This window comes from Leopardus geoffroyi, chromosome A2, assembly GCF_018350155.1.
Source record: "Leopardus geoffroyi isolate Oge1 chromosome A2, O.geoffroyi_Oge1_pat1.0, whole genome shotgun sequence".
NCBI classification, from domain to species: Eukaryota; Metazoa; Chordata; class Mammalia; order Carnivora; family Felidae; genus Leopardus; species Leopardus geoffroyi.
This window is the reverse complement of record NC_059331.1, coordinates 135782649-135806270: the sequence shown is the minus strand read 5'-3', so window position 1 is coordinate 135806270 and position 23622 is coordinate 135782649. Positions and strand designations below refer to the sequence as shown.

At 40.2% G+C, this 23622-nt stretch overlaps 1 protein-coding gene across 6 annotated transcripts in view; it reads right to left on the bottom strand.

Moving 5' to 3' along the window:
- The window catches only part of ST7 (suppression of tumorigenicity 7), a 251253-nt gene that overhangs the window by 12205 nt on the left and 215426 nt on the right, over positions 1-23622 (bottom strand). For 5 of the 6 annotated variants that reach the window (XM_045495396.1, XM_045495398.1, XM_045495395.1 and 2 more), the window contains one exon: positions 7974-8124. In XM_045495396.1, coding sequence (XP_045351352.1) covers positions 7974-8124 — 151 coding nt within the window. Of the gene's footprint in view, positions 1-7973; positions 8125-23622 lie in introns of those variants that run through there. The other variant, XM_045495401.1, reaches the window with a different exon arrangement.

Genomic DNA, 23622 nt, shown 5'->3' with positions numbered 1-23622 from the left:
AAACAAAGAATGTTCTCCCTCACAAGAAATGACAAGGTTCCATTGTAACCAGCATCAGTGCACATATGGTATTTATTCTGGTGTCTGAATATTATTTAAAAGTAAAAACATTATGTATGTGATTCCAGCATTTGGAATGCAGTCAATCTACACCACAGTGGTATCACTCTGAGGTTACAGCACATTGCCATGGAGAATATAAATCACTAGAAACGTGGGATTAGAGCAGAGCCAGTGTGCTGGCAGTTTGCTGAGGTAAAAATGTTATCAATTTTCCTCTTGTAACAGAAACCTCTTAAACGGAGATTAAAACATTAAAAACACCCCAGACTTTAACTCTTCTTAAAATGAAAGGCTCACCCTAGTTCAATCAGACTTTTCTTTCACACAAAGATGGCTTCTGCTCACTGCAACTAACAAGAGGCCCTCCCTGCACAGGTTGTTAGCACGCAGACATCACTCGGAGGAACCAGTATGTCTCAATAGGTTTGCAAGACGAGGAAAAAAAGTACAAAACAAAACCAGTGCCTTAACAGGGTACGCTAAAATCTCTTCTGGGAAGCAGTGTGTTTAAATTTAAACTGCAGTATGGCAGGATTTTAATACCGTTTCCCATAAATGAAGGCTGCTATGAAAGCATCCCAAAAATGTGGAAAAACCTACGTGGAATTTTTTTTTTACCCCAGATTCTCTATGCACGACAGGGCTGCTGTAATTATGAATCTGTTCAGGTTCACATGATGTAAATAAACCCTCACTTTTCAAAGCGGCTATAAATTTGAATGCTAAATTTTACTCAAAATTGAAGTCAGTCTGCACTTCAGGGAGCAATTTTGTAAGTGAAATATAGGAGTGCAAGATCTTGAGAGTGTTCAACCATAGAAATCAAATGGTTGGTTGGTGTCTTTTCAGTCAGATGCCAGATCTTTTTTTCTGCAGTGTTTGGCGTGCATACAGGATTCTGTGCATCAAGTTAGTCTTTTCCTTCTAATCAGTTCTGGTCTTTTTGGAGAGGGTGGAGAGAGTGGTTACATACAACTTACACACACACACACACACACACACACACACACACACACACAGTCATCCTGCACTGTTCTCCCCACCTCGCCCCCTCCCACGGCTCCCTCCCTCGCAACCTCCACAACTGAAAGATGTTTGGGGCGCTCTAAAAATTTCGTTCTCATGTCAGTTGTCATTTACATCGAGTTCAGAAAATAAGATTAAGCTTTTTGGCTTCACTAAACAAAAGCAAATACAATTTCTGTTTGCAATTCTATCCCTCAGCCACCCTGCTGTGCAGGGTCCAGGAGAGTGTGAGATAAGCAGTGGAGGTCTGGGGAGAGCAGCAAGAGGCACTACAGAAGCCCCACCAGCCTCACCTCCCACCTCCGGATCCCCTCGTTGAGAAGACAAGAACCTCGTGGCTTTAGCTGAATGTCCAGAAATTTTGCAAGTGCAAGTAGTTACATGCTGATCTGATGGTGGAAAGAGGAATTAAAAAAAAAAAAAAAAGGGGCATCTATTTTATTAATTTTATCTATTTCCTAAGTGACTACAAAGCTCCTAAAAATCTTTGTCTGGAAAAACACACGTTTCAGAGGAATTAAAAATGTACATGTATTTGGTTAAAAACAAAACAAAAAAGCTGGGCCACTCCAGGTTAATGCATAATACATGAACGGCATTTCATGTCTGCATTTTCCTCTATGTGCCGTCACCTCTCCTATCTTGACTTCTGTTGCGCCATTGAGGAAGAGACAAAATGAAATGGGGAGCCAGTTAATGAACACATAGGACCCCCACAGCAAAGTCTGAGGCATTACACTGCTGTCTTTTCTCCCTGACCAGACTCGTTTTCTAAGCCCCATGCCTTTCAGTGCTGTGCTCACCAGAGACCCTATACTAATCCTGGAGAAAAAAATTAACAGAACCAAAGAAGGGACAGAAGGATGGATACATGAACAAACTGATTCCCAATTTTCCCATTGATTTCCAGTGACCTCTCATCTTACGCACTATATGGATAAGGATAGAAGATAACGTGGGATATTTTGTCTATGTTGGCCTTTTTCAAAGAGGACCTCAGAGAACTTTATATAGACAGATTACTTGTAGTAGTGAGAAGTGAGTTTGAATCCTAGCTCCACCTTACTAAAATGTGAGTGCTTCCTCATGCGCCAGGGATAGAAAGGTGAGCCACACACTGTCCCTGCATTGATGGAGCTCACTGCCTGCGGCGGGAAACAGATGATCCAATAATCATGAAAATCAGCATGGAAGTTTCCCTGTGATGGTGCCCCCATGCTAGGAGTCGTGGAGGTGACAGGTAAGGATGAGCTAAACTTGACCAAGCTAACAACTGTATGAGACTGGGTGGGTCATTAGTCTGTGTCCAGTCTCTCTGTCTGTAAACATGAGAATACTACAGACTCTGAGAGGCTTCAAGAAACTAAGTGTCTAAACATGGGGTCCGATGGCCCAATAAAGGTTAGGTTTCTCTTTACATTCTCTTTCTACTAAACCCAAAGTTCCTACTTTCTCTATCAGGTCATACTCTTGCTAATAAGTAAAAATGCTGCTTGTTTATAAACAACTAGAAGTGCAAATGACAGAGCAGAAAACTATCATCAAAATACAAATTTTACATTGTCACCTTTGAATGTAAAGTAGGTAACTGCCTATAAAGGCTAGCTGTCTTTTATGAGGCATTTGGGCACAATAATAAAGAGTTCTAAAGTCAAAAAGCCTGGGTTCTGATCCACATTCTTTCACTAGTTATGTGGTCTTGGGAAAATCACCCTCCCTTGATTAAATGATGTACCAGTCCAATTCTGAAGAGAAATTCTGGAATTTTATAGGAGATTCACTAACTTGCTGGCGACCCTCAACACCTGAACACTCTGTTCCTACTTCCATGACAGTACTGCCTGTGTGTACACTGTATGTTATATGTGTGTGTGTGTGTGTGTGTTTCTAGATGTATATGTGACTATGTAGGAGCAGACGCATATGTGTATTCACACACACACATATTAATGTTTCTCTGAAAGCATTTAAGAGTCTTATGTATCCTGGTCTCTCCAACACAACGCCTGGCACAAAGGAGGCGCTCAATAAATGTTCAATGAATAAAGGAATAAGTGAACTAATGCACAATCAGGAAGAGACACAGTTTTCCTTTTAAAATCTCAGGCGGATTGAAATTATGGCCCATCGCCAAGATAGAATAAATGAAAGGGACAAGCTGGTCTTACTGGGCAGTAGGTGACGAGGCATTGCATGACATCTGGAGACTGGCTATGAGAGTAAGTTAACTACGACCAGAAACTTTAGCAGACCATCGCTTTCTCCCCAAATTATAAAATTTAGCATTAGCTCTACGGGCTGAGTGGTGGGGAAATCTCTCTTTAGCAGTCCAAAAGGTGCCAGCCTTTTGGAGGAAAGGTTTGGTTAGAGGAAATGCCCCAAGGACCACATCTTACAGCAAGCAGCATTTACTATCAGGTTCAAAGAGAATAAATTAGAATCAGAATTTCATCCTATGCTTCAACAATGGGCCATTTTCTCCTCTCAAAGGAAATATTCTGCCTTAGTCCCCCTCAAAAACACCACCTTCAAATCTTATACATTATTTAGTGAATTCTTTGGGGAGAAAAAAATCTCCAAAAAGAAAATAAAGAGTCTTACTTGGTCAAGTGGAAAAAACGGAAACAAAGAAAGGCTAAGTGATTTACCCCATGGCATACTTGTCTTCTGATATATAGAACTAAGAAAGTTAAATCTTAAAGTTCACAGTTGCGGTCAGCAGACTACCCTGCTTTGTAAAATAAATACAGCTAAAATGAGCCTTGTAAAGATCGAGGTAGGAAAGAGATAAGGCCACATCAGTATTTAATATAGGTAAAACATAGATGTGCCATTTAAAATAGGGCCCCATAAGGCGCAATACTGTTGTAAATAAGACCCAGTTCAAATGAGATCCCTCATTTATATACATTTTGTATATTCAACTCAGACTTGCAGAAATGTGTGTGTGTGTGCGTGTGTGTGTGTGTGTGTTTGTGTGTGAGGATAACCAGAACCTACAGTGTTTAAAATAAGTGTAATTCAGATAAGGTGGCAGCTGTGTAATGACCTAAGAAACATATTTTTAAATCTTGTAAATTAAAGCTTTTCCCCTTTCTTGATTATCTTGACTTTGAGGAACATATTGTGCAATTTCAGGGGCTGGGATAGTGATGAATCAAACATTTTAGAAACCTTTGAAATGCTGATGTATTTGTGGTTGAGGACTCAGGTTTTTTTTAACCACCATATGTTTCAAACCCAAACAATCTCTGCCATGCATCAGCTGGACTTTGGGGTTTTATCAAAAATGTGAGTTATTTCAGCCTGATTGGTGGGAAATTCACTTAATTCCACAAGATGACTAACGCTCATAATAAACTCATTAAAGCGCAAAGCAAAATATAATCTCCATCCCTACCCCTAAACCAACACTTTTGACAGAAGAATGTTTTTTAATCTCCAAAAGATCAACTGACTAAAAGAATACTCATTCTTAACATGGGAACTGGTGAAATTAGGTACTGTTACCTTCCTCCCTGAATTCCCTTTCTAATGAAAAGGGGAAGTTGAAAGGGAGTTGGGGAATGGCCTTAAATTTCAGAATGAACTAGAAAAGATGTGAAGGACAAAACCTAAACTAGGAGGCTGGTGATGTCAAAAGGCACCACCACGTGGTGCACTGGAGGAAGTGCAGCCTCCTGCACTCGGGCACAGGTGGTCTGAGGGACCTCTGAGGGAGACTGAGCGGTTCACCTACTGTAGTTGCCCCAGAGCAACTGCCTTGAAGCCCAACACCCTGGGGTGGGGAGAGGGCAATCGATATCATCTGTGATTCACAGTTTTGAGAAACTGGATGTGTTAAGTAAATACCACTACAGGTAGCCACGTCGGAATTGTAATCCAAGTCCTCTGATTTAAAATCCAAACTCTGATGCCTCCATTTAATTTAACTCAGAATGGACACAGGTCAGGAAGCACTGTCAAAAGACTGCACATGACTGTCTGAAGTTAAAGTGGTAATTCTTTCTTCTCAATTCCATGAGAGATTTAGAGCTTTGTTCATAAAAAAAAAAAAAAAAAAAAAACAAAAACTAGAACTTTGCAGTGAAACACACATATATGTGCTTGTAGAAAAATACATATGCTTGTTGAGAAGACTGGAAAAATACAAATATGAAGGAAAAAATCTCTTAAAGTCCACTTAAAGATGCATTTATTTCCAGTCTCTTTCCTTTGTTTATATGTAGAATTTATTTTTTATAAAATTGGGCTCATTCTACATTTAAAATATTTAAGTCAACATTCCACAGCAAAAATACAATTTTATATAGAATGATTAACTTTCTAAACACTAGAAGAGGAGTAAGTACTCCCGAGCCGATAAGGTGTGGTGTAAATTGAAGGCTTCCAAGCAAATGTCTCAGAGATAACTGATCCTCTTATGCTTAATCTATTCAGGCAAAAGCTACATAGCTGGTATTATAGAAAAGAAGCCTGAAGAGAAAGTGGACTTGGGTTTACATCCTAGCTCCACCAACAGGGGCTGCAAGACTTACAACAAGCCACTCCTCTCGATGGCCGTGTTCCTCTCTTACACAACTGAGGTGGCCACCTTTCTCTCTCTCCGGTCTAACTCAGAACGTTGTCAGGAAGAGTACATGAAATGATGGACATGAAACTCTTGGTAAATTACCCAGCTGTATGCCCACTCTTGAAGGTGCTTGGTATTCTCCAAGACACCTGTGCCTAGGAAGCACTCACACAGTTCCCATCTAGAACTGCATGGTAGGACTCTCTTTTCAAAAACTTAATAGTAAGTAGTGTAACTTCCTTGGAGTGGTTTCTATTTATCCATAAGGATCAAATGCAGAATTTCTCTTTCTTTGAGGTCCCTGACTGCCTTGCTATCCTGGTTTATGTCTAAATATTCATCTCCTCTCTTCATTCCAATAAAATCTGAGGTAATTACATTCCCCTAACATTCCCACTCTGCTAGATTTTGGAGCTCACCAGGTTACTGCACATTTCTTCAGATCTCATTGTCCTTCCCAGTTGATTCAGAGAATCTCCCCATTGTTATCTGATTATATGGGTAACTCATTTCCAAACAAAATTTCCAGTTATTCCTGAGGGGATTTTTTTTTATGGTTATGCCATTCCTAACACCATGTCTCTATCATTTCTTGCCTCCCTGTTTTGATCCTTTCGATACAACTGTAACTTTCTTATCAATTTTGCTATGTTTCCCAAATGCTAATCTATGACTATATCTTTATTTGGTTAGCCAATCAATCCACTTAATTTTTCCACAACTAACCCTAGTTGAGGCCTCTAATGTTCAATCTTGCTAGGTTTTTTCTATCTCTTTCTTGTGTTTAAACAAAAATTCCTTTCGTCCTTTTTGGGCAGAACACATTAAATGCAGTAATAAACCAAACCCAGTGGGAACTGTACACACGCCTACACATGCCCTCAGTGGAGTGAGCTTTCTTAACATAGGACCGGGACACCTGAAGTGTGTTATTACACTTATTGGGGGTGGGGGGGGGGGAGCATCAACCAAGTCAACATCACTCAAGTTATAAATAGCAAATTATTTAAGTAAACTCACTATCAATTCTCTAAAGAAGTATTTTCAAAACTAAGCAAAAAACTTTCAGTCAACATGAGTCCCATCTCTGTCAACTTACTTTTACCCCATTCCCTGTGGCTGCCCACCCCCCAACCCCACCCCCTTCCTGCATCAATTTGGATTCCTGTTGGATTCGGGTGGGGCAGGAAAAGGGAAGAGCAGAAGATTATCAAAATAAAAATGGAAGCAGCAAAGATAAACAGAGTGAAAGGGATTAAAAAGACATTCCTTTGTGAGGCTGATCAGAGGAGTGAACTAAGAAAAAATTATCAGAAGATTAATACTTGTTTTGTTTCCCTATGAGAAGGAAAAAAAAAAAAAAAAAAAAAAAACCACCCCATGCTACATGTTGCATTTGTTTTGCTTAAACTAATAACAGTGTGTCAATGCACATATTGTCCAATAATCTGTAGTCTTGGGCCTTTCCTCTCAATTTGCATTCTTCCAAACAGCCCTGCCACTTAGCACAGTGTCCTTGCTTATGACACTGTCCTAGTTCTTCAAGGCTTGGTTCAAATTCCATATGACCTATAAAGTTACCCATGACTTCTCCACCCCACAGACCTCTCCCTTCTGAAAAGATCACTGGGCAGCTGCTGTGTGCTGGTTACTCCTCCCAACTAGATGAGACGCTCCTCCAGGACAGGGAGCGTTGTCTCACCGACAGTTAAAGCCTCTTCTCCTTCATAGAACGGTTATGCCTGCCACATACTCAGACCGATTTATCCCTACATCTAGCCGATAGGCATTATCCATTAACACACCAATGCTCCACTTGCCACCAAACACGAGGGTCCTGTGGCCACTGCTCTTGTTCTGAAGCATAACTGCAGACCCAGCTCCACTGGAGGATAACTGTGGCTCTTTAGCCAATCCTTCTGGAAAAGCCATCCAGAAGTGGTAGTCAGAGCCCAGCCCGAGGCCTAACCCCAAGCCAAAGATTCCCCTGATGCTGAGGGGGTGTCCGGGTCTCCAAAGAGGGTTTTCCAGTTATAGAATGCTCCTCTGCCAGAACAGTCCAGATTCATCCCATCTATTGTAAAACTTGCTTTTTTAAGGTTTAAGGATGGCATCGCCTCAGTAACACCTACCACTGCTGGGGAACTGAAGAGCCTCATTAACCATCATCTCTCAGTGATAGAACATTGCAGAGAAGAAGAGCTATAGATATGCAAATTGTCATTATTCATCACGAACATTCAGGGTAAAAACAGTTTTAGCATCTTTTCATGCTCTTAAAAAAATGTTTCAAAGAAAGAAAGTTACTTACTGCCTTCCCACGTACAATGCAAAAGATTCAAAGCCCCTTCCACCCTCTTCCAGTGCGCCAGATGAAAGAACGCATATGCTATTGCTTCACTGTCCCCTCGCTTCAGGATATGTTCTGGGGGTAGAATTAAGCTTTTCATTTCTAGTAGGTACTGAAATAAAAAAGGCAGGAGACAGATGCATTAATACATTAGTAGCGTGGAATTCAATACTGAGAATAGAGGTTGATTTCTCTAAAGCCACCACTCATAAGTATTTCATCAAATCTGCATCCTTGTTAGTACATTTGAAGGCAATTATGAAATCATCCAGCAACCCAAAGTTTGCTAACAGATAGTTAGCCTTGTACTCGTTTCCTACAGTGAAGATCAGAGGCTTTGAGGGTAAGATACTCTAATCAACGAAATATATGGAGACTCAAACGGCAAAAAGGAAAATTTAGAAGACACAATAAGTTGATATAATTTTGTAACCAGAATGAAAATACCTAAAATGGACACATGAAGGTTAAGTCATATGACCGAACTGACTGTACTAGAGAGACTGACTAGCACTGCCCGTTAACTTTTCTGTACAGACTTACCAAGAAGGACCTAGTCCTGTGAAAAGAGCCACACATCGTTGTTCACATGCAGAGGGAGGAGGTGTGGCAGCCTGAGCCCAGGAAGACCCCAGGGAGGGGAACGGCACAGACCCCAAATTATACTGTTCTTTTAGATCTTTCCCAAAGTCTGAAGGGCCCTCAGCTTATGCCTCCTCATTCCTCTCTTCCACAAAGGAGATGGGAGCACAGGGCCAGAATGAATTCTTTGGTGTTTACAACAGAATAGAAAGGGAAGCAAATTTAGGGTGGTGTTTTATACTTGCGAATGTTAACTTCTTTTTGCTGGCTGGCTCTTCCCTGGGCTTCACTCCTCACACACACATACACACACACCACCACCATCACAACAATCCATGCATCTCCTTTAGAATGGACATCAGCAGATGATGGAGGGATGTGTTTAATGAAAATGGGACAAACACAGTAAAAGGAAGTGCTAGGAGAAGAGATGTTCAACAACTTTAATGTCAGAAACAACTGCCTATGGATTTATCTGTCAGTGGAATTTACGGAAGAGGGTGAAGAATGGAAGAATCCCGGTATACAAGATGGAGGTTATGATACACCTATCAGTGCTCTGTTATCATCTCACTGGGGATCTATGTGCTTTGGGCACTCTGAGTGTAGTTGCCTCTAAGCTTCCTCTCCTGTTGGTGCACCCAGTATTGGGATGCACTGCCTGGCAGGAGCCAGGAGGACACATTCTGCCCTCCTGGTTCAGCAAGTGAAACTTTCCTCACTCTGGGTCTGTTCCGTGAAGAGATGTCTAAGCTCAGGCCTCACATCAGGATGGGCAAAAAAGTGAGACTGCCTGCCCAGAGTGTAGCAGAGAAGAGCGGTACAGCCATCTTACTTGGTGGGGCGTGCATGAAAGGCCCTCCTTCGACAGAAAGACCCCCATAGGAAGACCTCTTCCCAGACTGGTCCATGAAAGATGTTTATTGCTTTAATGGGAACTTCTCAAGTATGAGTTCCAAAAGAACTTTTTGGTCATATGGCTTTTTAAATTCTACAAGTCACTGTCTTCCTCCATCTTGTTTTCAAACAGTGCAGAACAAAAGTCCTTTGGGGAAAATTACAATTTTGAGTTACCTAGTAATCCAACCAGTACTACATTTATAATGAATAGCAACCATAATATAAATATCAGGGTGAATTTTATGTTCAGAGATACTTGGCTATCCTCTCATGATCTTGTTACCTCAAACGAAGCTATTACACTGTATGTTGTCACTGCTCATGATGTTCTTAAAAGAATCCAAGGCAATGAGTCATGAGAAAGATATAGAACAGGTAAAGTGCTATTAATTAATTGTACTAATTAATTGTTTCAGAGTAAGAGAAGAAAAATCATTTGGCTACTCTTCATAATCATCAGAACAAAGGAAAGGGTGGGGCACCTGGGTGGCTCAGTTGGTTAAGCGTCCGACTTCAGCTCAGGTCATGATCTCATGGTTTGTGGGTTCAAGACCTGCATTGGGCTGTGTGCTGACAGCTCTGAGCCTGGAGCCTGCTTCAGATTCTGTGTCTCCTCTCAATCTGCCCCTCCCCTGCTCGCTCTCTCTCTCTCTCAAAAATAAACATTAAAAAAAAAAGAACAAAGGAAAGGGAAATTTTCTTACCTAGGATGAGCCCTAGGATAAGATTTTATTTCTGAGTTTCTAATAATTATTTATAGCCACACTGCCTACCAAACAGTCAATTTTTAAAGAAAGAACATGTTGTATGAACTCTGAAACAAACTAAATATGAAAACCATTAGTGCATGTGGCCCAGTTATACAGAAACTTCTTCAAGTCCCTGAGAATCAGATGGTGGCTGAAAGAAAAGTGTAAACTACCATTCTTTTTATTTCTATGATTAGGAAAGCCTTTTAAAGTGATTGCATTAAGCATCTACAAGAGAACTCTTCTCTTGACCTAAGGAACTGTCAGGAATAGGGGGCCCTGAGAAGAAGTAGGCCTGGTAGCCACCCACATTTGTGGGTAGACATTGAAACAAAGTCAGGTATCTCACCGCTGCGTCAGTGCAGGTAGGGGATTGAGCTCGAGCTAGCTCGAATACAGGCTCTTTGCTTTTGCATCGGACTCAGCTCCCTGGTGGTCTTTGGGGATCATGAATTCTGGGCATAACATTTGGTCAGGGCGGGGTAAAGAAAACCTGTGTGTGTGTAGAGGAGTAGAAAATTACCTATAAAAGGATATAATAGATCTGCATTACCTAATATGGTAGCATCTCCCACATGTGACTATTTAAATTTAAATTGATTAAAATCAAATAAAATTAAAAATTCATTTCCTCAGTCCCACTAGCCATAATTCCAAGTCCTCAAGGGCAGCATATAGTTAAAGACTACCATATTGGACAATGCAGAGACATTTCTGTTAACATAGAAGGTTCTACTGCACAGCACTGTTGTAGACAACGAGAGTTTCCAATCTTCAAGTAACTAAAACAACTTTTAACATAAAAAACTTTATAGACACCCATGATAGGAATTATAAGTAGAGTATCTATCGATTGAAAATACACAATATGGCAAAAAGCTACAATAAATGTAATAAAGCAAGAATTCATTTAAAAGCATTGTTGGCCACCAGGGCATCTAAATATACTTGGAAAATAGTACACATGTGTGTGAGACAGATGGTTTACTCAGCTTGCAGGCTGAATGTGGTACATATGGCTTCAAGGACATCATCGTCCACAGCCCAAAATCGGGTCATGACGTAATGCTCTGTTTTTCCTCTAAGCTGCATCTGATCTTTGTGTATGTGTACTTTTCACACATTGCCTTAAATTCGTTATCTATGTGCTTTTCCCCTCAGTTGAATCATTAGACCCTCAAGAGCATGAATCTCACTTCCTAACAAGTCTCTCAAAGTGGGCATCCTTGCTCTAATCAGCCTCATGAGGCTAACCAGAGCAACTCACCAAGGACACTTAGTTATCTTCTCATCGAATCTACTTTATGGCAGAAATAGGTTATGCCTATAAAGGAGATTTATACTCCAGTATAGTTCCAAACAAAATGTTGGCTCTAACCAGATGATGAAGGCTAATAACAACAATGTGTTATGTTTTTGGCCAGGCTTAAAAATGGCTGGCAAGATTGGTTCTCAACATGTGCAACGTTTAAATTAGAAAGGCATGGAACAACATTTCACATCTTACTTGTCAAGAGAAAAATAAATGGAAGAGGGCAGATCCCTATCCACAAATATGCAGAAATCAATTAGAATAGCTGTAGCTCGCAAATCAGAGAACACTCTCTGCCTGTCTGTAATAATTATTTGGCTCCTATTAGCTAAGCCAGCATTCCGTGCTATCTTGCCGCCACCCTGCCTCTAACTTCCTTCCCAGATTCTCAAATCATATTGATCTTGAAGTTCAGGCTTCTAGAGTTTTCGGAAGCAACTTTCAAAACCTATTTGTCAGAGTATGATTCCTTATGTCCATAGGAACATATAAAGTCAGAACATATAAAGAGGAGCTGATTAGTGCCTTTTTATGGAGGGATGTAAGCAGAAACAGCTCACCTGTCAGGAGATCTGGCCCATCAGAGGCCACCCCAGGTGACTGCTCAGTTCTCTTGTGTTAAGGTTCTAAAATTCTATAACAATTTGAGTGAAAATGATCCCAAGGTTACACTTCACCATAGATATTAATGTCAAGGAATTAATTCATACCCCACCCCGTTTTGTTTTGTTTTTTGTTTTTTTTTTTTGGATTTTAAATACCAACAACAGAAGTCATATGAAAATCATTAGAAAAAAATAAACAGAAACAAACAAAATGAGAAAGTATAGATTAATTTTAGCACATTTAGCTAAACTTAGGTAAATTCAATACATTTAGGTAAATTTTAGCACATTTAGATGATGGTTACCCGGCTGCTCCCAAAAATCAGTTCGTGGAAGAAAACTAGCATGAGAAAATGTTCATGATATATTGCCAAATGAAAAAAATAAGTGTTTCATACAGATTATGATTTTGGTAATTAAAAATGTATATGTGGGTATTAAAACTTTGGAAAGTTACAGATTGAATGTTAATGGTGGTTAAATATTTGATTTTATGGGAGATTAATTTCTTTTTGTGCTTTTTTGGTGCTTTCTAAGTTTTCTGTAATAAGTCATTTTTATTTCTCTCTTTCTCTCTCTATATATATGTACATATGTGTGTAGGTACATATGTAATACAAACCTCTTTTCTAGACTTGCAATGAAAACATAAAAAACAAGCCATACAAACAAACAAAAAGATAACCAGGGACAGTAATTTCTGTATGATTACAGTGCTTTGGTACAACTAAACCTGAGAGAGGCTAAAAGCCCAGAAAAGATGCTTTAAAAATACCAGTAAAGAGTTCAGAGAATAAAACTAGTGCTATTTGGAAGACATGCTATATATTTCGAGTTTCAATGTTGCCTACTCCCTGGACTCAGTAAGACCCACATTGGAACAGGACAAAAATACCACAAATACCCATGGCTCTCTTGGGTCATGCTGTGATGGGGAATGAGACGCACAGCACCATGCCCCCTGCCCGCTGACACTTTGACCCACCATTTGAATCCCGGCTCTATTGTTCCATTCTGAGACCGTGGACAAGTTACCTTATTTCTTTCAACCTCAGCCTGCTCATCTGTTAGAATAATGAAAATACACATCTTTCCAGTTTTAACTTTTGAAGATTATGTAGGATAATATATGTAAAGTATTGACACAGTACCTGGCACCTAAGCGTTCACTAAATAGTAGCTACTTTTGCCAACAAAAAAAATGAAACGTTCATATTACTGTGGAGGTAAGTTATGTTTCTTTGTGTGTGTGTGTGTGTGTGTGTGTGTGTGTGTGTGTGTCCCATAAACTACGGAGTCTGTTTTTAGGTTAAATACTTCAGCAATTTTACAGTAGTGGCAGGTCAGCTGAAAAGAACTGGTTACTGGGGTCCCTAACTAACCAATCTGGAAACAAGCACAATGCCAAGCTGAATTGCCAAATCACCACTCAGGGGCCCTCTTCACAAGGTAGCTGCTTCTTGCTGGCTCACTTACCTATTCATCAGTTACTCTGCTACATTCAAAAGATACAGGAATGTCCACAGCGCATCACAAGGAAAGATATGGGAGTTCCCACAGGGTACTCTAATGACACACCTATGGGAGCACCTACAGCACACCTCAAAGGCACCTAAAGGGCATGGGCATGAATTGGTCAGGTCCCTAGATGGATGATCCCTAATCTTTGTAGGAGTGTGTGTGTGTCTGTGTGTGTGTAAAGACAAAGAAACAATAAAATTCAACACGATGACCGCCTTAATAAGAGGTACGTACAGCTGACCCTTGCACAATATGGGTATGAACTGTGTGGGTCAACTTACATGTGGATGGTTTTCAATAAATGCATTATAGTACTGTAAATATGTTTTCCTTATGATTTTCTTTTCTCTAGCTTACTTTATTCTAAGAATATAGTATACAGTACATACAACATACAAGATATGTTATTGGTAAGTCTTCTAGTCAATAGTAGTAGGTTCTTAGTAGTTAAGTTTTTAGAGAGTCAAAAGTTATATGTGGATTTTCAACTGCATGGGGAGTTGTCACCCTTCACCCCTGCCTTGTTTAAGGGTCAACTTGACTTAGTACTGGTAGCAAATGAGAGGCGATGTGTCTGAGAAGGTTTCACAGAAGAAGGAAAGTATGAGTCAGTCTTCCTAAACAAATTAGTTTACCTCCAACAACGGCGGGGGTTGGGGAGGGGGGCAGAAGTCCCTGCAAGGCTGGGCAGAGGCACCAAAGCATGAAGGGGCATAATATGCTTGTAATCATGAGGAGCTTAAGTACTGACATGGCAGTCACTGCCGACACTGACGAAGCACTAACAAGAATCAAGTGTTACCTCAGGTACGCCTTACAAAAGCTCTGCGACGCAAATAATATGATTCCTGGTTTATACATGGGAAAATGAAGGCACTGGGAAGTTAAGCAGCTCGAGCAGGGCTGCACAAATGGTCACTGGAACTCAGGTTTTATGCTACTCTCCAAGGGAAGCAGGAAAAGTAGATTGTAAACAGGTCTTCCATGATATGCTCCAGAGTGTGACCTTCACTCAGAGTTTATTCCATGGTTTTCAAACTTTGAGAAACAGAAAAAATTTGGTCAAAAGAAAAAGAGAAACACGACAGAGAGTATGTGAAATTGATGTAAAACAAAGCTGTGGGGAGCCCTGGGGGAAGGACCCAAGGGAGGTCCGAGGGATTCTTATGGCTCCTAGGAAGACAGTTTGAAAACTGCTGCAGTGGGCAATTGAGAAATGAGTTGGTACAATTTGTGGCTTTGAAAGAAATGGGCAAGTCATGTGTAGAACCACTGGGCAGGAATGAGATTGAAATTAGCAAAGTCTTGAAAGCTTCTGTCATGGTTTGGGTGAGGGGGTGACAAAACTGAGGCAGACTTCCCCAGGACTTGGTGCCAGGCTGAATCTGAAGGCAAGAAAAGGCATTCAGGGTGACTGTGAAATTTCTAGTTTAGGATACCAGAATAATGTGAGATAGTTAGCTGAGATAAAGACACAAAAAGACAGTTGGAGTTCCTGGAGTGACAGCCTAAAGGCAGTGGGGTGTGCAGGTCTCGAGCCTGGAAGAGAAGCTGGAGACAGGGATTTGGGTGTGCAGGGAGAGGCGGGTGATGGAGCAGCAGGAGTGCCTAGATCTCCCAAGAGAGCTTCAAGAAAGAAAAGGATGGGTAGTGAATGATGCTCCCAGAGAACCAACCTGAGGGACGGGCAGGGGAGGAAGTGATGTAGGAGGAGAGGGCCCAGAAATGCAGAGAAAGCCAGAGAGAAGGCAGTATGGAGCTAACCAAGACAGCTTGTGGTAGAAAAAGTGGTCAATGGGGCAGAACGCTGAGGAGACATGATGTAGGATAAGGTTTGACAAGAGACCAAAGGATCTGGTGACCAAGGAAGAGGTAACCTTGATGGCAGTGGCCTTGGTGGGAGCAGCAACAGTGCTTTTTGTTAGAGAAAGAGACCTTTTAAAAACTGTCTATTCCTGAGAAACGTAGCTAAAAACTGGTTTCTGCTCACTTTCCTCTAGGTCATATTTCCACAATACATTCTCCTTTCTCTAATCCAAAAAAGCTTTGGAACAAAATATGACTCAATTCAAAGAAACTTATATTGAAATAATATTTCTGAAATGTACCATTGATATACAATATCACAGACAATCTGCCAGAGTATTTTGAGTTTCTGCTTCCACGCTTCAAGCATTTTTAAATGTTAAAACCCACTACACGTTTTGTTTCCTAAATTGGATTAAAAAGCAATTTTATACTCTGTCAATCAGCTTTACCAAGACATAAAGGGAGGACTGCATTAGTGTTTGCATGAAATAGAATTTCCATCACTCTAACAAGGTCCTGTGGATACTCCATTAGCATATACAATTACCAGGATGTTTTCCCCACAAGCCTCTTAAAATCCCCATGAAATAAGAATTTCTAGATTAACATTAGATGAGTTTTTTTTTAATGTAAATTTTTAGCAGGAATGCATTTCTGTCATAACATTTTCATTCTTTCCTCTCTGCTTTCTCATGACTTCCCACACTCTGAGACTTATAATTTAAAAACTACATATCTAGTAGGCTGGACCCTCACATCAATATTTTGTCAAGCCGGGGCTGTCCTGCTAGTAAAATGAGCTTCAGGAGCATGGCAAGCCCTCTTCCCCCAGCACACTCAGGGACTGCCCCCTTGCACACCCAGCTGCCCCCAAGGTGGGACCAGTAGGAAGAGCCCATAGCATACTTGTAGGCAAGATGAAGATAAAAGCTTTCCCTTCATTGGTGCTGGTGATTTTTCTGCATTTTTCTCCCTCAACAGCTCCACGCATAGCACCCAGGCATCTCAAGCAGCTGGGACTTCCTCAGCCCCCTGCTGCTCCTCTGAATGCGTGTGGAGCCTCCAGTTCTAGGTGTGAGACCTCACAAGCTTGGGGTTTTCCTGTGGTGGTAGTGATCAGCCACGGGCTTCTGTTATTTTCTAAACTGTATATGCAGAGGTGCCTTGGGGTTGCTGGGCTACCTGCTTTCTCATCCCAGTTTCAATCACAACAGTTCTACTTTTACTTGCTTTGTTCATTAAGTCTTCATGTAAGATTGTATTAGGAGGAAAAGTTTATTGCTTTAAAAAATCATTATTAGTTATATGTCATTGTTGCTTTGGTGGCAAAGAGCAGGGATGGCTATTCCAGAAAAAAAGGAGACAGAGGTTGGAAATGGGCAACTCTTAATCAGCCACAAGCAAAGGACTTACCAACGGTTGCAAACAGGGAATTCCAGAAGGCATTAGCTGTAGCCAGAACATGCTAGAGCCTCCTCTCAAATCTCTAGGCCTAAAGGGACCTCGTGGGTACTCAAGGTCAGGGGCATTGCAGTGCCACTGTTACACTCTCTAGTTGTCCTTCACACTAGATGTTTCAAGAAGTACTTGTTACTGCATTTTTCTAGGCAGCATCTATGGTAGCCCAGCCAGCCAATGCAGAAATAGAGCTAAAAGTACCAGGGCAAAGATGATGAAAGCCCAACACATGTACTGGATGGGTTACACAATGTAATTCCATTTACTTTTCATCAGACCTATGAAGCCTTTATTTTTATCCCCATTTTATCGAAAAGGAAACAGGCAGGGAGCTAATCAACTCCCTCTTCCCACGGTTCCCTTCGGACCATGGACAGGAAGTAGTGAGAGTCCTTGTTTCAAATACTTTTGGACCCTTTCAATGACACTTCATAGGTCTGCCTACCTTTATGTTGCTACTCTTCGCTCTATCATTACACTAATATATTCTCCTGGTAACAACAGGAAGTCTGCATAATGGGCCTGACAATTCAGAAAAGAATAAAAGTAGATGGCTAACAATGTTCCATCTTACTAGTAGTGGCAAAGAAATGCAAATTAAAAGTACAGAACTCTATTTGTACCTAATAAAATCATAAATGTTTGTTTTCTTTGTTTTCTTTTCTCTGTCTTAAGCAAACTGCTCACTGCTGGTAAGGGTGTGACAAAATGGTAAAGAAGGGGTTACCTGCTGATTGGGGACAGGGGCTGTAAACTACCACAATCTTTTTAGGTAAGCAATTTGGCAATAAATATTAAGAGCCCTGATGTGTTTCAATAAGTTATGTAGTATTTCTCATTTTGTATATCTATCCTAAGGAAATAACATAAAGACCCAAATATTTTTATGCCCAAAAGATTTGCTATTGGACTTGATCACCTGAAGTCTGCAATAGAGAACACAAGAATTAAATCATTCTCTTCAACAAATAATGCTGGGAAAACTGGATTCCACATGCATGAGAATGAAATTGGACCTTTATCTTATACCATACACAAAAATCAACTTGAAATACATTTAAGATTTAAATGTAAGACCTGAAACTATAAAACCCCTAGTGATAAACATAGGGAGAAACTTCATAACATTGGTCTTGGCAATGATTTTTTGGATATGACACCAAAAGCACAGGCGACATAAGTAAAAATAGACAAGTGGGACTATATCAAAGTAAAGAGCCTTTGTGCAGCAAAGGAAACAATCAACAGAGTGAAAAAGCAACATATGAAATGGAAGCAAATATTTGCAACTGTACATCTGATAAAGGGTTAATATCCCCAATACACAGGAAACTCCTACAATTGGATAGCAAAAAACCAAACCAAACAAAATAACTTGATTAAAAAATGGGTAAGAGACTTAAATAGCTATTTTTCCAAAGAAGACATACAGATGGCCAACAGGTACACAAAAAGATGCTCAAAATCACAAATTATCAGGGAAGTATAAATCAAAACCACAATGAGCTATCACCTCATACAAGTTAGGATGTATGAGGCCATTGTCAAAAAAAAAAAAAAAATAAGACTGTAACAAGTGTTAGTGAGAAAGGGAAGAAGAAATTAGAACCCTTGTGCACTGTTAGTAGGAATGCAAAATGGTACAGCCACTATGGAAAACAGTGTGGAGCTTCCTCAAAAGATTAAAAATAGAACTACCATATGATCCAGTGATCCTACTCTGGGTATTCATCTAAAAGAACTGAAAACAGTGTCTTGAAGAGATATTTGCACTCCGGTGTTCATTGCATCATTATTCACAATAGCAAAAAAAGTGGAAGCAACCTAAATTTCCATCAACAGATGGATGGATAAAGAAAATGTAATACACACACACAATGGAATACTATTCAGCCTTAAAGAAGATGGGAATCCTGTCCTGTGCTGTGACATAGAAGAGCCTAGAGGACATTATGCTAGATGAGACAAGTCACGGGACAAACACTGCATGATTCCACTTGGATGAGGTATCTAAAGTAGTCAAACTCAGAAGCAGAAAATACAATGGTGGTTACCCGGGGCTGGGAGGAGGGAGGAATGGAGAGGTGCTGGTCCAGTGGGCATGGGGTTTCAGTCGTCCTAAAGATCCGTGTTACAACAATGTGCATGCAGTTAACAATACTATACTGTATACTTAAACATTTGTTAAGAAGGTAGATTTCATGATATGTGTTTTTTGACAAAAAGTAAGGAAGTAAATCATTCAGAAAACAGTTACTAAGAAAATTTTAAAGTGTTTGATGGCACATGGCTAACAGATTTGGACGTTAATGGTAAGTTAGAAGATAGCCTTTTTAAGGTCAAAGAACTATGAAAATCTATGCTCCTCCTCCAAAAAGAATAAATATAACCCTCAATTCCCAACCATAAAGTACAAGTTTAGAGCCCCATGTTAATGTTTTTAAATATGTATATGCTATGTGATTATGATTCCTAAGTATTAAAAATGCACGGGGAAATAAAGCTAGAAGGAAATAGTCTTAGATATGACAAGATGATAGCACTATGAATAACTTCCTTACATTTTTTTCTAAAGTAATAAGAAATTTATTTTTATAACACCACTACAGAGGTGAAAAAAAATCTAATACTGCTTGTAACAAACCAGTACGTTACTCTTGTTTTGGAAAGTTGTCAGAAAATGAAAATTTATCTTTAGCACCCTGGAGTTAACAAAACATCCTCTAAACCAAAAAGGTGTCTCTTTGCAGGGAAATACTTGCAATGTAGTTGTAGCGTATTAAGGGTACATAGCATTAGTAAAAACGCAGGTTTGTGTAGAGTGATGAATCACTGGCAGAAAAGCATCACCCTCCTGGGTAAATCTTGACATGGTTAATGATTCCTTGGATATGACACCAAAAGCATAGGCAACAAAGTCAAAATAAACAAGTGGGACTACATCAAAATAAAAAGCTTCTGTGCAGTAAAGGAAACAAAATAGAGCAGGGTGGGTGGGGAAACATATCTGCAGGGAAAGCGGAAGAAAAAGCTAAAACTAAAAGTCCAATAAACTATAACAATATATAGATGAAGGTACAGAAGCAAGATGTGCATGGCCTCTCATTTGTCCAGCATCGTGAGTGAAATTTTCTTTAAAAAATGAAGAATATTCCCTGTCAATTCAAAGCTCTTATTTTGAATTAAATTAAGTAAATTTAATTAAATAATTCCCATTAAATGGGAAACACCCTCTAATGGTGTAGGGATTTCTTCATCTTTTTGAACTGTGTACCCAGTTCTTAAAAAAACGAGCAGCATCATTAAGATCCTAATACCACTGGTCATCCTCAAAAGGGGGTAAACATTAATTTCATAGTCAATGCACTGTCGTGAGAGACCACAGAGGGGAGAGACTGATTCTGGCATGAGGGAGGTACAGGCTTCCTGGTGGTGACTTTTAATGGTGGGGGTGAAGGATGAGTAGGATTTCCTCAGAGGAAGCAAAGGGGGAAGGAGAAGAGAATGTTTCTGGAACAATGAACAGACAGTTAGAAGGAGCTGGAAGAAATGAAAAACAAGCAGGGTCAGATTATGAAGGGTCCTGAAGAACCATTCAAGGAGTTTCTATCTTCCTCTGTAGGGCTGGGGACACAGCTGCAATTCCTAGGAAGGGGAGTAACACAATTTAGTTTGGATGGGCTGCTTCCTCCTTATACTTTGCTGCAATCCAAAGCTTCAGAAATACTTGACCACTTAAGAGGCCCCCCTTTAAAATAGAGACATAGCTTTTTACTGTTTTTATTTACTTCCTGGTCCTGGGGTGTGTTTAGGAGATACCCTCCCTGCTCCGCATGTTTTCAGGTGAAGACTGTTATGAAGAGTAACCCTCCTGAAGTAAATAACCGACATTTTTCGTTGGATACTGAAATATCAAGTATGCGCCTCTGCTTATTAGAATACCAGATAGACCTAAATTGGACATTCATGGGAAGCAGTTCTCAGCTATTACATTTAGTATTTTTTCTCCTTCCAACAGACTATAATTGAGTAAAACAGCATGCAGTTGCTGAAAATTTCTGTGGTAGGCCACTGAAGACTTCCTGTCATAGAGCAAACGAAACCATGGAAGTATTTAAGATATAATAATATTTTCACGAAATATGAATTGTCCACAAGTACCTTGGGAAGTGATATGCCCGCCATCATTTGAAGGCTTCAAGTCTAGGCTAGTCTGCAACTTGGTAGGATGGTGGGGGGGCAGTGGAGGGTGATGTGTGAGGGTTAGAGAACCCAGAATCAGTCCAGGCTCTGTCATTTACTAGCTATGTGACTAAGCAGGCAACCTAACCTTTCCAAACCTGCAGCACCCTCATCTGTATAGCAGGGATAATAACATGATGCACCTCATGGTGTTGTTATGAAAAATAAGTAAGATGTTCACTTAGCACTGTGTTTGGCACACAGTAAACATTCAATACAAACCAGTATTAAAAATAATCATCATAATATCATTATGAGGAGACATTCAAACTGAGGATGGGAAGGTGTCCTAGATGATTTCTAAGGCCGCTTCTTATACCAGGAGTCTAAGAGTTTCAACAATTTATATCATTCATTGATGTCTCATTAGAATTAAGGCTATTTTCTGCCTGAAAAGTCATCGATGTGCGTATGTGTGTGCGTGTGTGCATGCGTGTGTCTACCTGAAGTATTAGCAAACAGTCCAATAAACAATGTATCACGTAATAAAAGATGTCTGTAACAGCCTGTATATACTGCACATGCATCAAAGGTTTGTGGTTAATTCTGAACTAATTCTGAACATTGACTCACAGGTCCTTTTCCTCATGAAAATGTCAACAGACAAAGAGGCTCTGGAAACAAGTTTCCCCTTGGCACAATCACCAACAAAGCAAAGTGGTAGAGAATCAGTTTACCTACGTACCCTATCTTTTCTCCAGTTAATAATTAAAAAGTAAAGTGAATTCAAATATTTCAAATGTTCCCACTTAAAACAATTCTGTTTTGCAGGTACAGTGCTAGCTAAGTTAAATTTTTCCAAGGTAGACTTAAACTATTTCTTAGGGCTTTTAACACTCTTCTAGAGGTGCAATCAACCATTTCAGACCATCACAGAATTACACTACGGCTTCAACTAAAATATCTAACCAACAAGTATTGTACCAGTTTTCTATCTCGTGTGCTAGGATCACAAAGGTCTGGCTGGTACAGCCGGAAGTGGTAAGACCCAGTTCCCAAAGCAATCCTAAAATTTGTATGGACCACAAAAGACCCCAAATAGTCAAAGTAATACTGAAGAAGAAGACCAAAGTGGGAGGCATCACAATCCCAGACTTTAGCCTCTACTACAAAGCTGTAATCATCAAGACAGTATGGTATTGGCACAAAAACAGACACATAGACCAATGGAAGAAAACAGAAACTCCAGAATTGGACCCACAAACGTATGGCCAACTAATCTTTGACAAAGCAGGAAAGAATATCCAATGGAAAAAAGACAGTCTCTTTAACAAATGGTGCTGGGAGAACTGGACAGCAACTTGCAGAAGGATGAAACTAGACCACTTTCTTACACCATTCACAAAAATAAACTCAAAATGGATGAAGGACCTGAATGTGAGACAGGAAACCATCAAAACCCTAGAGGAGAAAGCAGGAAAACACCTCTCAGACCTCAGCCGCAGCAAGTTCTTACTTGACACATCCCCAAAGGCAAGGGAATTAAAAGCAAAAATGAACTATTGGGACCTCATGAAGATAAACAGCTTCTGTACTGCAAAGGAAACAATCAACAAAACCAAAAGGCAACCAACGGAATGGGAAAAGATATTTGCAAATGACATATCAGATAACGGGCTAGTATCCAAAATCTATAAAGAACTCACCAAACTCGACACCCAAAAAACAAATAATCCAGTGAAGAAATGGGCAGAAGACATGAAGAGACACTTCTGTAAAGAAGCCATCCAGATGGCCAACAGGCACATGAAAAGATGCTCAACGTCGCTCCTCATCAGGGAAATACAAATCAAAACCACACTGAGGCATCACCTCACGCAGGTCAGAGTGGCTAAAATGAACAAATCAGGAGACTATAGATGCTGGCGAGGATGTGGAGAAACGGGAACCCTCTTGCACTGTTGGGAACCCGAATGCACACTGGTGCAGCCACTCTGGAAAACAGTGTGGAGGTTTCTCAAAAAATTAAAAATAGATCTACCCTATGACCCCGCAAGAGCACTGCTAGGAATTTACCCAAGGGATAAATGGAGTGCTGATGCATAGGGGCACTTGTACCCCAATGTTTATAGCAGCCCTTTCAACAATAGCCAAATTATGGAAAGAGCCTAAATGTCCATCCACTGATGAATAGATAAAGAAATTGTGGTTTATATACACAACGGAATACTACGTGGCAATGAGAAAGAATGAAATATGGCCTTTTGTAGCAACGTGGATGGAACTGGAGAGTGTTATGCTAAGTGAAATAAGTCCTACAGAGAAAGACAGATACCATATGTTTTCACTCTTACGTGGATCCTGAGAAACTTGACAGAAGACATGGGGGAGGGGAAGGGGCAAAAGAAAAAGTTAAAGAGGGAGGGAGGCAAACCATAAGAGACTCTTAAAAACTGAGAATAAACTGAGGGTTGATGGGGGGTGAGAGGGAG